This window comes from Linepithema humile, chromosome 7 (assembly GCF_040581485.1).
Source record: "Linepithema humile isolate Giens D197 chromosome 7, Lhum_UNIL_v1.0, whole genome shotgun sequence".
Lineage (NCBI taxonomy): Eukaryota > Metazoa > Arthropoda > Insecta > Hymenoptera > Formicidae > Linepithema > Linepithema humile.
In genome coordinates, this window is record NC_090134.1 from 11387526 (window position 1) to 11403149 (window position 15624).

At 33.8% G+C, this 15624-nt stretch overlaps 1 protein-coding gene across 1 annotated transcript; it reads right to left on the reverse strand.

The window, feature by feature from the left end:
* Positions 1 to 2421: 2421 nt before the first annotated feature.
* LOC137001170 (uncharacterized) lies at positions 2422 to 7892 on the reverse strand. Its single transcript, XM_067359532.1, has one exon. The coding sequence runs from the start codon at positions 4624 to 4626 to the stop codon at positions 2575 to 2577; it is 2052 nt and encodes a 683-aa protein (XP_067215633.1). The 5' UTR covers positions 4627 to 7892; the 3' UTR covers positions 2422 to 2574.
* Between the last annotated feature and the right edge of the window lie 7732 nt (positions 7893 to 15624).

The following is a 15624-nucleotide window of genomic DNA, read 5'->3' on the forward strand; positions in this document are numbered from 1 at the left end:
TATACCTTCTCCTGCTTCCTCTACCCACCTCCCCAATCCCTGTAATCTTTCCTCCATATTTTTATTCACATACACCCCCATTACCCTCCATCTTTCCTTCCCTTGCTTCACTCTGCCCACTATTATTCCTTCTCTTTCTGTCTCTATCTTCGTCCCTTTTTCTACCATCTCTCTTCTTATTCCCATTATCATTCCCCCCATTGCCCTTCCTTTCCTATTCTTTCTGCTTGCAAATTGCGCTTCCCACATATATCCCCCCGGTAACCTTCTTCTTATCCTCTCCCACCCTTTCTGGTCCATTCATGTCTCCAATAATACTATAATATCCCACTTCCCCAATCCTTTCCAAAAATCTTTATCCTTATTCCCTATACCTGCCACGTTCCAGAATACTATACTCTATCCTCCTCCTCTATCTCTTTCTCCTTTACCCTCTGCACTCCCCCCCCCTCCTTTACTTTATTCCTTCTATTCTCTCTTCTCTCCCTTCCCCCTGCTCCTCCCCTCTTATATTCCCCCTCCCATCCCTTAATATCTCTTCTTCCTCATTCCAACTCCACCACTGTTCATCTATTTTTATCCTCCCATATCCTACCCATACTCTTCTTCCCTTTTTTTCTTCCTTCCTTGCTATCTCCTCTATCTTCCATTTCATCTTCCTTTTTTTCCATGTTCTGTCCTCTGTTATTCTTTCTCTCCTACCTCTCAGACTTCTCTTCTTTTCCAGAACTTCTCTCTTTTGTCTTTCGTTTTCCAATTTAATTACTATCATCTTTCCCCCCTCTCCCATACCCTCCCCTACCTTTTTGATTTCCTTTATTTCCACTTTCGCTCCAATCTCCCTCAGAATTTCCTCCACTGCCTCTCTCCTCTTTTCCTCTTTATTCCCCTCTTTCACTTCCACTCCTTTTATTATTATATTCCTCCTTCTCTCCTCCCTTTCTTTCCTCTCCAACCTCCTTTCTATCTCTCTTATTTTCCTTTCTACTCCCCCCTTTTTTTCCTCTCTTTCTTCTTCTTCCCCCTTCCCTTCCTCTCCTTTACTCCTTTGTATCTCTTCTACTTTTTTCTCCAATTTTTGTATGCTCCTAACCATCTCCTCCCTCTCTATCTGCCATCTCTCCTCCCGCTCCCCCCATTCCCTTTTTATTTCTCTTATTTCCTCTCTCATAATCCTTCCTTGTTCCTTTACCCCCTCTCTTACCTCCTCTCTCATCTGTCTTATCTCTTCTTTCCATCCCTTCATCCCTCTTATTTCCTTCATAATTTCCTCCATTTCCCCTCTCTAACTTCTTATTATCTCCCCCATGCCTCCTTCCTCCTCTGCTCTCCCCCTTATTGGTGATCTTGGTGTCTTTTTGCTTTTATTGAACATAGTCCCCTCTCCATCTCCATCTCCTTCTTTCTCATTCCCTTCCCCCCTTTTCCTTTTTAACATCTCCTCTATGTTCCCAAAACTTCCACCTCTCTCTCTTACTTTTCTTCCCTCCTTTAGTCCCATCTTCCAGTTCCCTTCCATCCCGCTTCAGCGCTGCCGTCCCCTTTTCTCCTAGACCCTGTCCCCACCTCTGTCTCTCTATACACTCTATACTTCGTGCTCGTTCCTCCTTTCTATTTTCCTCGTCCTTTTTCCCTTTCACCCTTCTTTATCCCATACCCTCCACACTTCCATTCACTCTCTCACTCTCTCTCTCATTCATCCACTCTCTCTCACCTCACCCACCTTGCTCTCTTCCACTCTTTTTGCTCACAAAACTTTCACTCTCTCACCACGTGTCAACGTCTAACGCACCGGAAACGGAAGTCCTTATTGTTAGTAGTATTTGTCCATTTCTTTATGCATTTGCCTATGGACCAATCAATTTCTTTATGCATATGTTTATGCAACTATGCAAGTTTGTTTGAATAGATCCCTAGATTGCAGAGATCACAATGTAAAATGTAATTATTGAAGAAGAAGAAAAAAACAGAAATCGTTTTCTGTTACGAGCGTATAGCTACGTAATAGATTATTTAGAATAAGTCGGGACACGTTTATGGAAAAAGTATTTATTCAGTGTTGCTGGTTTGAGCTTTGATCGAGAACTGAACTGGCGAGAATGATCTTCGTTTAAGGTGCTGTAGGAAAATCGTAGCGGCGGAATGTTTATTGGAAGGAGGCGGTTTTGTCAAAGAGGAAATATGCGTTAGGCATAGGAACAGCGTTTATGTTTATTGCAGTTATCGAAGGGTCATGTGTTTAGAATCAAGAAGGAGTAAAGATAAAAAAAGGTTCAAAGGTTCGAATAAAAAGAGTAATTTAAGAAACTATAAGTTGCGGCACGTAACATCTCCCCCCTTAGGAATAAAGATCTTTCTCGAAGTAGAAAAATACATTTAAGATCTTATTTCTAAATTAACGCAGTAACTTAATCTAGTATTACAATGATCAGAAAAATTAATATTCAACGATGTTCTAACAATGAGGTATAACGTAGTCTTATACTCTAACATACACATATATAGGTTCTTATACTATGTCATTAATTCGCAATGTTAAATTTCCTTAAAACGATACAATAGTTGTGTTTTGTCTTACACGCGTTCAAGTCTTGACAATCGATTATTACGAGAACGAGAACGTCGGATCTCGTTATTTGTTCCATGTCCCTCTCTTTCGATACGAAGGGATTTTTCGCTGTCGGTCGGTACCGATATAAAGGTAACTTTGCGTTGCGTAGCTGTCGGATGAGCACTACGAGTGGTTATATTATTATTAAAACAGTTGTTAAAATACTGAACGCAGCCTTCCTTAGGTATACAACATAATTTAAAAATATGAACAAACTTACTAATCAATGAACATTTTACCGTTATATAGATAATAACTAATCCTATCATAGTATATAATATATAATAAAACCAACTCAAGGTTTTTTTATATAAGGTTTTAGTTCGGTGATGTTTGCCTATCTCATTTGCTTCTTTATATAATTCGTCCAAACTAGAACTAGCTGTTTTTAACAAATTAATATCTAAGTGAGGTGTTTTACCAATGTTTAACAATTGAAGCTCTGAAATATTAACATTACTTTTCTTGATATCTTCGCATAGTTTGTTTGTACTAAGATTAACGTTAGGAATAAAATCTTTGTTAATGGTATCGATTATGCTTATAGTTTGGGTATGTAATAAAACATTATCCGAAATGGCATCACATTCCGGGGATAGTTTAACTAAACCAGTTAAAAGTAGTTGTGTTTGACGCGGCTTGTCGTCTTTACATAAAATGTGAAGAGTCTCCTCCCGCGGCGCAGTATAAAGCCACGAGATCGTAATCGTAACGTTCGCAGATTGTAATTGATACCAGACAGTATTATGAATTTTCATTTCACGGATATCGCATTCTTTCAATATGTTTTCTAATCTAGCGGATTTCAGTAGTTCCGATTCGCAAGTATGGATGGTCGAAATCTGGTACAATAGGTCCGTTTGCTTGCAAATCATTGCGTCGTTAATCTTTTTACATTTTGTGATATCTCGATCGGTTAAGTGTGTATACAATTGTTTGTCAGTTCTGAGTCCTATGTACGAGTGTAGCGGGTTTATGAATGCGTAAACGTTTTCTTCGTTCTGTTTGATCGGTAATGGAATCATATGGTATAATATGAAATCATTTTGTTCGATTAATGGAATTTCGAAAATGTAAACTAACCTATGATTTTTATAAAATATACTTAAATCGCTAGCATCGATTAGGTTATTAAGTTGGCTAGGGTCTAAAGTTACAGGTAATCTTTTGTTGTTTGTCATATAATGTGAATCTTTTAAATTATTAAATAATTCTCTAGGTGTAAGTATTTTCGGATGGAGTAATCCTCGGCGCGCTAGTAATATGGCATCGGTAAGTATTGTTAAATCTAGTTCATATTCTAACATCAATTCGGCACATTCTAACAAATATGAATTTGTTTCGGTGTTTAATTGTAATGCGTTTAATTTTCCCGTGTTTTTGTAAATTTCGTCGTTAAGTTTATACAAATTAAAATCAATTTCCTCAAATTTATGTTTATTTTCTGCAAATGCAAGACTAAACTGATTAATCGTGGATCGCATAATGCTGATTTGTTTTTTGTATAATTCTGTTAGCTGTTTTGAATTGTTATAGACGAGATCTATTTGTTCATTATAGTAATTAGCATCGGATGAATCTAGTGTGCCAAATAAAATTTTCGAAATTTGTCCTACAAAGTCAAATACACCGCGTTTGACTCTCGCTCCGCGGTTGTTGAAACGGATTTCGTCATCGAATCGTCCTACCATGTCGTTGATAGTTTCTCGCTCTGTTTTTAATGTTATTAATCTTCGTTTAATACGTTCTAATTCTTGTAGTCCTGAACATGTTATATTGTTTCCGTACATATGGTATCTGCTGTAACATAAGATTTCGATTTTCTCCGCGTAAAATTTCAATATTTTTTCTTTTTCTTCCAATGGCGCAAGATTTACATAACTAATAAACTTCCAGTGGTCTCTAAAAATAAGAAGGTCGCCTAAGTTTTCAAAATAGACTCCTGCCAGTCTCGTTAGTGGTTGGTTAGTAAAGGCTTCAAAAGACTCTGAACTAGTCATCATTGACATCAACATTCTGTAAAAGAAAATATGCGCGTTTTAATTTATTGACATGCAAGATTTGGTTGCGTTTGCCTCTTTTAATTTCATAATTTACATCGTTCAGTCTACGTGTAATTTGGAATGGTCCGTCGTATTGATCAGACAATTTTTTACTGCCTGTTCTGACCGTTTCGTGTAATACATAAACGTATTCTCCCGGATCTAAAACTAATGGTTTCATTTTCTTATCGTAATATTCTTTCGCTGACTCTTTAGCCTTTTGTAAATTATTCTTAGCGTTTTTTCTTAGGTAATTCAATCTATTCGTTAAATCTGCGAGAAATTCCTCATGAGTGATTCCTTGTCTCGGTTCTACAAGTACGGAAGGAAGTCGCGGTTTTCGTCCAAATACTAGTTCGTACGGAGATATTTTTGTTCCTTCGTGATAAGCGGTATTATAAGAGAACATAGCGGCATCTAGAAATGAATCCCAATTATTTTGATTTTGATTAATATATGGTTTAAGGTATTCAGCTAATACGTGATGTGAGCGCTCTAATGCTCCATTTGACTGAGGGTAGTAAACGCTTGTTTTTACCTGTTTGATTTTAAAGATCTTTGCAATTCCTTTCATTAACTCTTCTGAAATGTTACTACCTTGATCGGACAACAATTCTTTAGGTGAACCATAGGTATAAATATATTTATTGACGATTTTATCAGCTATAGTCGTACTGTTTGTGTCTAGCAATGGATAAGCCGTGCAGAATTTCGTTAATTGATCCTGTGTGGTTAAGATGTATTTATGTCCTTCCTCTGTTTCCGGCAAAGGACCCACAATGTCGATCGCTACCTTTTCAAATGCCTCACTTGGAGTCAGTAATTAACATGGGTGCTCTTGTTTTTACTCTAACTAATTTTTGTTTTTGACAATCATGGCAAGCTTTTATATAATTTTTTACGTCTTGTTTCATACCATTCCATGAGTAGTATTGTTGTATTCGTTTTAAAGTTTTTGTTACGCCTTTGTGACCTCCGATCGCTGAATTATGTAGTTCTGTTAAAATATTTTGTTTTATTATTGGATCGACAATTTCTTGTGTTAACGATTCTAATAGATATACTTTAATTGGTGTATCTTTAAATATATATTTTATCATTTGAGTTATTTTTATTTTATTGTTAGCGTCTCCTATAGGTGCTATCGAAATTATCGTTTGGTTATGTGCAATTACATATTCTTTTAGTTTAATTAAGCAATTAAAAATATCTTCCATATTTATTGGGGTATTTTTATTTTCGCGTGTAACGAGATTTATTTCAGTTAGATGCTTCTTTTTCTTAATTTTAATATTTCCCGGTGCGAGCGTTATGTCTTCTGCTTTATTACCGTTTTTAGAAAGAGAAATTTTAATTTTAGGAGAAGAGTTTATTTCTTTCACTAAAAGACCTTTTATGCTACCTGAAATTTGAGGGATTATATTATCTGTTTCCCACAATGAATCATTTAGTGCGTGTTGTAAAAATAAGCTATAGCTCAAATTCGCATCGCTACTACCTGAAGCTTGTATCTGAAAGGTCATTATTTGCGGATTTCTAGAGAGTGCATCTGCATTTGTATTTAGTTTTCCTTCTTTGTATACGACTTTATAATTATATTCTTCTAATTTTAATCGCCAGCGCATTAGTCGGGATGATGGATCTTTAACATTAAAGAGCCAAGTTAACGGCTTGTGATCCGTGATAATTTTAAATGGTTTACCGTACAAGTAAGGTCGAAAATGTTTCACTGCCCAGACAATAGCTAAAAGTTCTTTTTCCGTTGTGTCGTAATTTTTTTCTGCTTTATTTAATGTTCGTGAAGCGTAACCAATGGGAAGATCGCTGCCTATTTCACCTTGTGATAAGATTGCACCGATTCCTTCATCGCTTGCATCAGTAGTTAATAAAAATTCTTTATCAAAATCTGGATATTGTAAAATAGGTTCTCTCGATAGTAACTGTTTTAGTTTTTCATAATTAATTTGTTGCCTTATTTCCCATTTAAATGGTACATTTTTTCTGAGGAGCGAAGTAAATGGTTCTGTAATTTTGCTGAAATTTTTAATAAACCTACGATAGTACCCTACAAGTCCTAAAAATTGTTTTACTTGTTTATGATTTTTAGGAACTGGATATTGCTCGATTGCTTTTATTTTTTCTGGGTTAGGTTTAACTCCCTTATCTGATATTATATGGCCTAAATATGTTAATTCGCGCTTGAAAAATTCACACTTGTCTGGCTGTAAGCTAAGACCAGCTTCTTTGATTCGTTCGAAAATTTGGTGTAATTTTTGTTTATGTTCTTCTAAAGTTTGTGCGTATATAACGATATCGTCTAAATAAACAAAGCAAACATTTCCTTGTAGTCCGGTTAAAACGTTATCCATCAGGCGTTGAAACGTCGCGGGGACGTTCTTTAAACCGAATGGCATTTTTTATACTCGAAATGACCGTTAGGCGTGTTAAAGGCTGTTTTTACGGTGTCTTGCGGATCCATGGGAATTTGATGAAAGCCTGAGGCTAAATCGAAACACGAAAAATACCTGGCTTTGCCTAATTGATCTAAGATATCTGATATGTTAGGTAAAGGGTATGCATCTCCGACTGTTTTTTCATTTAGTTTACGGAAATCTATTACTAACCGCCATCGTTTGTTGCCATCAACGTCGGGTTTTTTCGGCACTACTCATAACGGTGAGTTATACGGTGAAACAGACGGTTGAATAATATCCTGATCTAATAATTTATTTACCTGATTTTTAATTTCGTTTTTATGGATCGGTGGATATCTATATTGTTTTACGTTTATAGGGATGTTATCTGTCGTATTTATAGAGTGTGTAATTCTATTAGTACCTTTTAATTGATCTCCCGGTAAATACACTCACCCGAAAAAAAAGCGGTACACTGAAAATGTGGGAAAAATTCATCAAATTTCAACTGACGATAACTTCGTAAATAATAAAGATAGAAAGTTCTATAAAATATGGAAATGAAGCTAAAAATCTCTACTTTAAGAATCAATTTATTTCAATGTTGCAAAATAAATTTATTGAAAATGGCGGATGACAAAGCGCGAGCATGCAAAATTGAAAAATAATGGTTCGAGTTTGCGACGGTGCACGGTATAAACAAAAAATTGTAGCTTATTGGGATCAAAAGCGTACGAAAGTACAGAGTCTCCTCTTTAAAATGCTTTTTTATGCATCTCGATACGATGATTTTTCGCCGAGAGATTCGCATTTGAAGAAAAAGGCAGATTCTTACTTCAAATACGAATCTCTCAGCGAAAAATCATCGTATCGAGATGCATAAAAAAGCATTTTAAAGAGGAGACTCTGTACTTTCGTACGCTTTTGATCCCAATAAGCTACAATTTTTTGTTTATACCGTGCACCGTCGCAAACTCGAACCATTATTTTTCAATCAATTGTTTTGCATCCGAAGGAGATGTCTGCAGATCTTTTGTGATTTCTTCGCCCTGACTTTTTGTTTATGCTCGACCGCACATTGCGAGAAGAGTGCTTGATTTCTCTTGATCTTTTTCTTTCGAGACGCGTTACTTATTCGTACGACTTCGTCAAAGTAAACAATAATTAATCTTTTCGCATTGAAATTATTGGTCAATTATGGCGACGATAAGTCCTGAAAAAGCTGCTCAAGTTGTAGCGTTAATTGAAGATGGGAGAAGTCGAAGGTACGTTGCTGAGGCACTTGATTTATCAGTGTCAATCGTGCAACGTGCTTATGCTAGGTACTTGGAGACTAATTCTGTCCAAAGAAGACCTGGTTCGGGACGTCCTCGTTGTACGAATGAAAACGATGACCGATTTATTGTTTTAAATTCATTAAGAGACAGACATCGAACGGCTGTTCAAATTCGAAACAATTTAAGAGATGTCCGCGAATGTAATGTATCCGTTGACACTATTCGAAACAGATTAGCGGAACACGGTCTTTTTCCGCGCAGGCCAGCAAATGTACCTTCGCTTATGCGTCGCCATCGCGTAACTCGACTCAATTTTGCTGTCGAGCATGCAGGCTGGACATATGCAGAATGGAGTACCGTTCTTTTTAGCGACGAATCTCGTTTTTGTCTGTATTCTTCAGACGGACGAGAACGAGTATACCGTCGCGTTGGAGAACGATTTGCAGACTGTACTGTAAGTGAGAGGCCTAGAAGTAAGAATCTGCCTTTTTCTTCAAATGCGAATCTCTCGGCGAAAAATCATCGTATCGAGATGCATAAAAAAGCATTTTAAAGAGGAGACTCTGTACTTTCGTACGCTTTTGATCCCAATAAGCTACAATTTTTTGTTTATACCGTGCACCGTCGCAAACTCGAACCATTATTTTTCAATTTTGCATGCTCGCGCTTTGTCATCCGCCATTTTCAATAAATTTATTTTGCAACATTGAAATAAATTGATTCTTAAAGTAGAGATTTTTAGCTTCATTTCCATATTTTATAGAACTTTCTATCTTTATTATTTACGAAGTTATCGTCAGTTGAAATTTGATGAATTTTTCCCACATTTTCAGTGTACCGCTTTTTTTTCGGGTGAGTGTAGAATATATCATTAAAATTTTCGATTATAGGTTGTATTGACTGTTTTTCTTCTTCATTTAAATGATTTAATCTTAAATTCTGTTTTAATAATTTTAATCTTTTTGTTACATTATTTGAGATTACCGAGTCTATCTTATATGTAGGGCTGTCCCTCGGGCTCGTGGTAATATCCACTGGCTCTACATCGATCTCAGGTAACTCTAGTTCTACTTCTTTTTCAGTCGTGTTTGTCACGTATGTATACGTTTCTCCCGCGTGATTCACTTTTACTATGCTATTCATTAGAAAAACACCACGTTCTAACTCTTTGTGATCTATGAATGCATTATCAATGTTATAATGTTTCGTTTGTAACATCACAGGGCAAATACTTCTACTCGGTAACGTTATTCGATTACTAAATTCTAATGGGTATCTTTGATTATTGCTAATTGTTACCGTTCGCGTTTTGAAGTCAATTTTCGCGTCTTCTTGACGTAGATATGTAGAACCTATAATTCCTTGTTCCTTCAAAGGGAATTTACTGGACACTACATGAAATTCGTGAACTCCCGTATTTGAATGTAAGTATGCAGTTCCGAGAGTTTGTTGCTTTTCTTCGGTTATGCCTTGAATTTCTACTTTTTCATCGACATACACAAGTGTATCGCGCTCTAATGCGTAAGCTTTAATGATGTTAATATCAGCGCCTGTATCTAACAAGAATCTGTCTCCTGAATTTCTAAGTTCTTCGAATGGGATTGATATAAGATTTCTTGAGGTTGTTCTGATTGTATATGTTCTTGCTCTTGTTCTAGTGATTGAATCGGATGTGCGCGACTCGATATTTGGCCTTGACGTTGCGCGCTTTTCGCTTGGCCATGGTAGTTTAAATGTGAATTATTAGTTGAATTATTAGGTAGGTTGTTAGATAAATTATTATTACGTTGATAATTCGCTTGATTATATTGATTGGGTTGGTTAAACCGGTTGGATTGATAGTTAGTGTTAGAAAAATTTTGGTTACTGTTAAATCTGCTTCCGTTCGGGTTATTATTCCGCGAAAAATTTTGCTCGCGTCTGACGTTATTATATTGGTTATTTTGCCAAGAATTTTGATTTTCACGAGAGGCATTTTGTGAATCGTAACGTTTTTTCCTACATTCGTTTTCTGTGTGTCCTATTTTCCTGCAGTAATTACAAGTTATTCGCGATGTATCGTTGAATCTATTTTGTCTAAATCTTTCTGAATGATAATTAGATGTTGTAATGTACCTAGTTGCACTTTCTATTGCGTCTTCTAACGTGTTAAATTTTTGTGATAAAAGAAGTTGTGCCGTTTGATTGTGTAATCCGCCTAAGAAATGAGTAATTAATTTATTCATTGCAAAGATTCTTAGTCCTGCTCTTGCTGTTGGATCAGGGTAATTAGAAATTGCAAGAATCATTTCAGAGTTTAATTTTCTGGTTCTAGTAGCATAATCTTCAATGGATTCATTTCTTTTTTGCTGAAGTTTATTAATTTCCACTTCCCAATGGTCAAAACTTTTGGAATTTCCGAATTCCTTTTCTAATGCTTTGCATAAATCATCAAGATTATTTATTGTATAGATTGTTCTCACTAACGCGGCATCTCCCGTTAATTTAACTTGTAAGACCGATCTAAAGAAAAATAACCTATCGTCTGGCTCGACTAAGTCATTAACTCCTTTACAATCTGCTGTAAATTGCGTCACTGGAATATTTTTTCTATTAAAAACAGGTATGAGCGATAAACTATTACGGACGGGAAAATAGCTACTGTTACTCGTCGAGGATCTTCGACTTTCTAGATTTGTGCCAAAATGATCTACGCCTTGCGCTGACTCTACCGTTTCTGTTCGATCGTTCATATTGATTGTTTCTAGATTTGAGATTACGTGATTATGTTTAGAATTATTATCGCTAATATAACTAATCAACGAACTACTTTCCGAACTGTCTGTATTATAATGCGCTTTAGTGTCTCTAAAGTTTACAAAATTCATAGACTTACAGAAGTACGATGCGCAGCATATCTATGACAAGATGGTTTTACGCCGATAGTAGATATAGATGAATTGATGATGATGACATTAATGAGATGATGATGAGGGTTGACCTTTTTTCGTGCTGGCCGTCCACGGAGTCTCGTTGTTGCTGTCCTTTTCCTTCGTTAGCTGCTGTGCTCGTCCAGGAGCGTCCTGATGCCTTTTTCCTCGGGGTAGGTTGTAAACTACGCGTCGTGGTTTTATCGGCTAACAGACAGGATCTCAGCAGGTTGATCGAAATGTGCTCTCGTTAATTTCGTCAGGATAGCACCAAGTTATGGTTGACCTCGGTTCTTCTACTTGATAGTCTTGCTTGGCTACGAAGTTTTTTCGAATTTCGGGTCTCTAACTTTCTTTCACTTGATATTAATTAACAGCAATCAGCTCAATTATAGCAAAAATTTCCGCACTTTTACACACAAACAATCCCACCGCTGCCACCAATTGTTACGAGCGTATAGCTACGTAATAGATTATTTAGAATAAGTCGGGACACGTTTGTGGAAAAAGTATTTATTCGGTGTTGCTGGTTTGAGCTTTGATCGAGAACTGAACTGGCGAGAATGATCTTCGTTTAAGGTGCTGTAGGAAAATCGTAGCGGCGGAATGTTTATTGGAAGGAGGCGGTTTTATCAAAGAGGAAATATGCGTTAGGCATAGGAACAGCGTTTATGTTTATTGCAGTTATCGAAGGGTCATGTGTTTAGAATCAAGAAGGAGTAAAGATAAAAAAAGGTTCAAAGGTTCGAATAAAAAGAGTAATCTAAGAAACTATAAGTTGCGGCAAGTAACATTTCCAAGTGCTTAAATTTCTTACGGTACGTCTTAATTTTATATTATATAAATATTCCAGTTATACAATAGCGTCAAGATCTTTTTGTTTTCTTGAGCTTTTCTATTCTGTTTTTGTTCACAAGTAATTTTGTTAAATCAATTAAAGGTTATTGTATATACATTATATGGTTATGTTCCGTAATTTGCTGCCAGTATTGAAAATCTATAATATCCCACATAGCAAAGATCTTCCCAGGACATCCCAATTTGATCGAAATAGTCCCAGTTTGATCCAGAACAAAACGTTATCCGTAGGATTACCTGAGGATATCCCGTGTAGCATGTCCTGTGGATATCTTATGTACGATCTCCGCAGGACATCCCATTTTGATCAAAATGATTCGAATGATACAGATCGATAATAAATAGTTATTCGTAGGATTTCCTAAAGATATTTCTAGCACAAAAAATATACGTACATTAAAATTGCTGTTTCTTCAAATTTAGCAAAAGATTTCTTACATAAATATTTTTTAGTAAGACATTTTTTTGCTTAATTTGAACAGAGAACAAATTTAATTTTGTGTGCATGCGTAAACACACATATAACATACAAATATAATTTTAATCCGTCCATTTGTTAAGAGCAAAGTACAAGTATATATATAGAGAAAATATTTATTTCTATTATATGACGATACTAGAACTTGGTCATCGAGTTCTTGGTTCGAGAAGCCAGTATATACAGTGATGGAAGAAAGTTCCGTAATGGTCAAATATCTTGGAAAATATTGATTATGGAAGAAAATGTTCAATACAAAAGTTTTAGTATATCAAATGGTCTATTATATGGTTATATTGAAATGATCTTCATGTGACCTTGAAAGACACCGCGAAAGTCAACTTTGAAATCTTAAATAGAATCTCCTATTTTCTATTACATATTCTTAAAGCTGGTGTTAAGACGTTTCCGAAACAATATAATAAAATTATTTTTTATTAAGTACTTTTCGAGTTATGAGGCTTGAAGGTTACAGCATTTTGACATAAAATACAAAATATCTTGTAAAATATTCAATTTTCAGAAATCTTTCAGAAGAAAAAATATGTAATTTGCAACATGCAGCTGCATATTTTTTTTTAAAAGCAACAATGTGTTTTCTTTATATCAATTGATTCGTCTCATTAATTCATGCATAAAAGTATTAAGGTAAGATTCCTGAAAATTGAATGTTTTACAAGATATTTTGTATTTTATGTCAAAATGCTGTAACTTTCAAGCCTCATAACTCGAAAAGTATTTAATAAAAAATAACTTCATTATAGTGTTTCGGAAACGTCTTGACACCAGCTTTAAGAATATGTAATAGAAAATAGGAGTTTCCATTTAAGATTTCAAAGTTGACCTTTGCGGTGTCCTTCAAGGTCACATGAAGGTCATTTCAATATAACCATATAATAGACCACTTAATATATTAAAACTTTTGTATTAAACATTTTCTTCCATAATCATTAATTTCCAAGATATTTGACCGTTACGGAACTTTCTCCCATCACTGTATAAGATTACCGCTTTTTGATTACCTAACCTTTCTCGAATCGACAACTCGAATCAAATTCTAGTGTCGTAGATCGGTGAACATTGAGATTAACGCAGACAGTGAAGTGTGAGTTTTGTGCTATGATTCTCCCTTAAAAAACGGAAAAAGGCGCATAAGCGATAATATAAGGCGTCAGGAACTATTAAATTAACAGATAATTATTAAAATCTAAAATTATTATATCATATGCAGGTCATCTTTCTATATATATCATAAATAAGGTTATGTTTGAGAGATGTTGGTTAGTAGAACACCGCTACTACAATTTTTATTTATATATTTTATATTAATTTTTGTGCTATATATATATTTATAGCACAATTATACATATATATATATATATATATATGTATATAATTTTTACAAATAAGTTAGTTTTACGTATGTAATATTATGTATATGTATAGTATAGTGAAAATAGGATTCAATATTATTGTTTTAAATTATATTGCAGGAAGAGTTTGCTTATTTACAGTAAAAAAAAGACTATAGATACTAATATTTAAGTCATCATTAATTATTGCGTAAACAAGGTAACATAATATTCTTAACTTATGGCATAAACAAGGTAACATAATACATGCATCTTTAAGAATAACTAGTTCTTTGAAAAATGACAAGAATTATGTATATGTAGGAAATATTAATGTTTGTTTTGTTAATAAATTTAGTGAATGTAAGTTTAGTGAATATATACTACGTATATATATATATATATATATATATATATATACCCACACATACAAATACATAAACAAACACTTAAACACATAGATATTTACACTAATAAATCTATACATAATGCATATACATATAATACATACATTAGATTTAGTTATTAAATTATAAAAATTAGATTAACTTTCCATCTAATTCATTAAACATCTGGTTTAAAAAAATTAAAAATATATTGAGAGGTATATGTTTATATTTATGTTATATAAATGTTTATACGTATTTGTAGGTACAGTTCAATTAAAATACCCGCAAGCTACTGAGCACGAAATTTCGGAACCAATTAAATCATGACTTCGTCATGCAATTAAAAAAATAAAAAAACTGAATGCTGCACAATAAAATATTTAATACTTTTTTTTTATATTTTGTTCATGTGTATAAATTATACATAATATTAGCAATTTTATGTATAAAATATTATGTATGTAATATTATTCATATTAAGTTATAATATTTAGTAATATCAAGTTTATTAATTTATATCTAACACTGTGACTAGTGCAATTTTGAAATGTACAAGACGTATCTTTAGTTTTCGTTTTTATATATACAAATTTTATTTTTATTGTGACTATTTTTACATTATATAATAAATAAAAAATTTTAAAAAAAATTACATATTTTATAATAAAATGTGCTTCAAATGTACTATTATTTATATTACTTATACGTACTTTACCTTTTTTGAAATGTGTCTATTCTTAAAATAATGTAATATATTAGAAGCTTTTATTTTTAGAAATTTTGCTAATAATCTTTCCTTTATGCTCATAAAGATACTTACATGTCAAATGTCTATATAAAATATTTGAAAAAAATATGTATTTTGAAAAAATGTTTCAAAAATTCTTTAGTTTTAAAGGAGTAATAAAAAATAGTAATAAAACAATATCTTGATAGTGGTGTCATTAAAGCGAGATTGTCGTAAATTTTTAAAATATAAATAATAATTAATATGAAACTTTTCGAGAGAGAAAGAGAGTGACGTTACTTATTAAGATTACTGTTTTATTGTTTCCTTAACTTAAAACTAAACAATTTCTGTTTAAATCTTTAAAAAAAATATATTTTTTAAAGGCATTTTAAATAAACATTTAAAATAGATATTTTTCTGGGTGGTATTTATAGTCCAATTTTATATTTAGAATTGTCTTATGATTTCATTCAACTAATGAAATAATGTTGCGCAACCATTTTGTTGATTGAATGAGGTTTTAAAATGATTTCGAATATAAGATCGGATTATTAACACCATCCT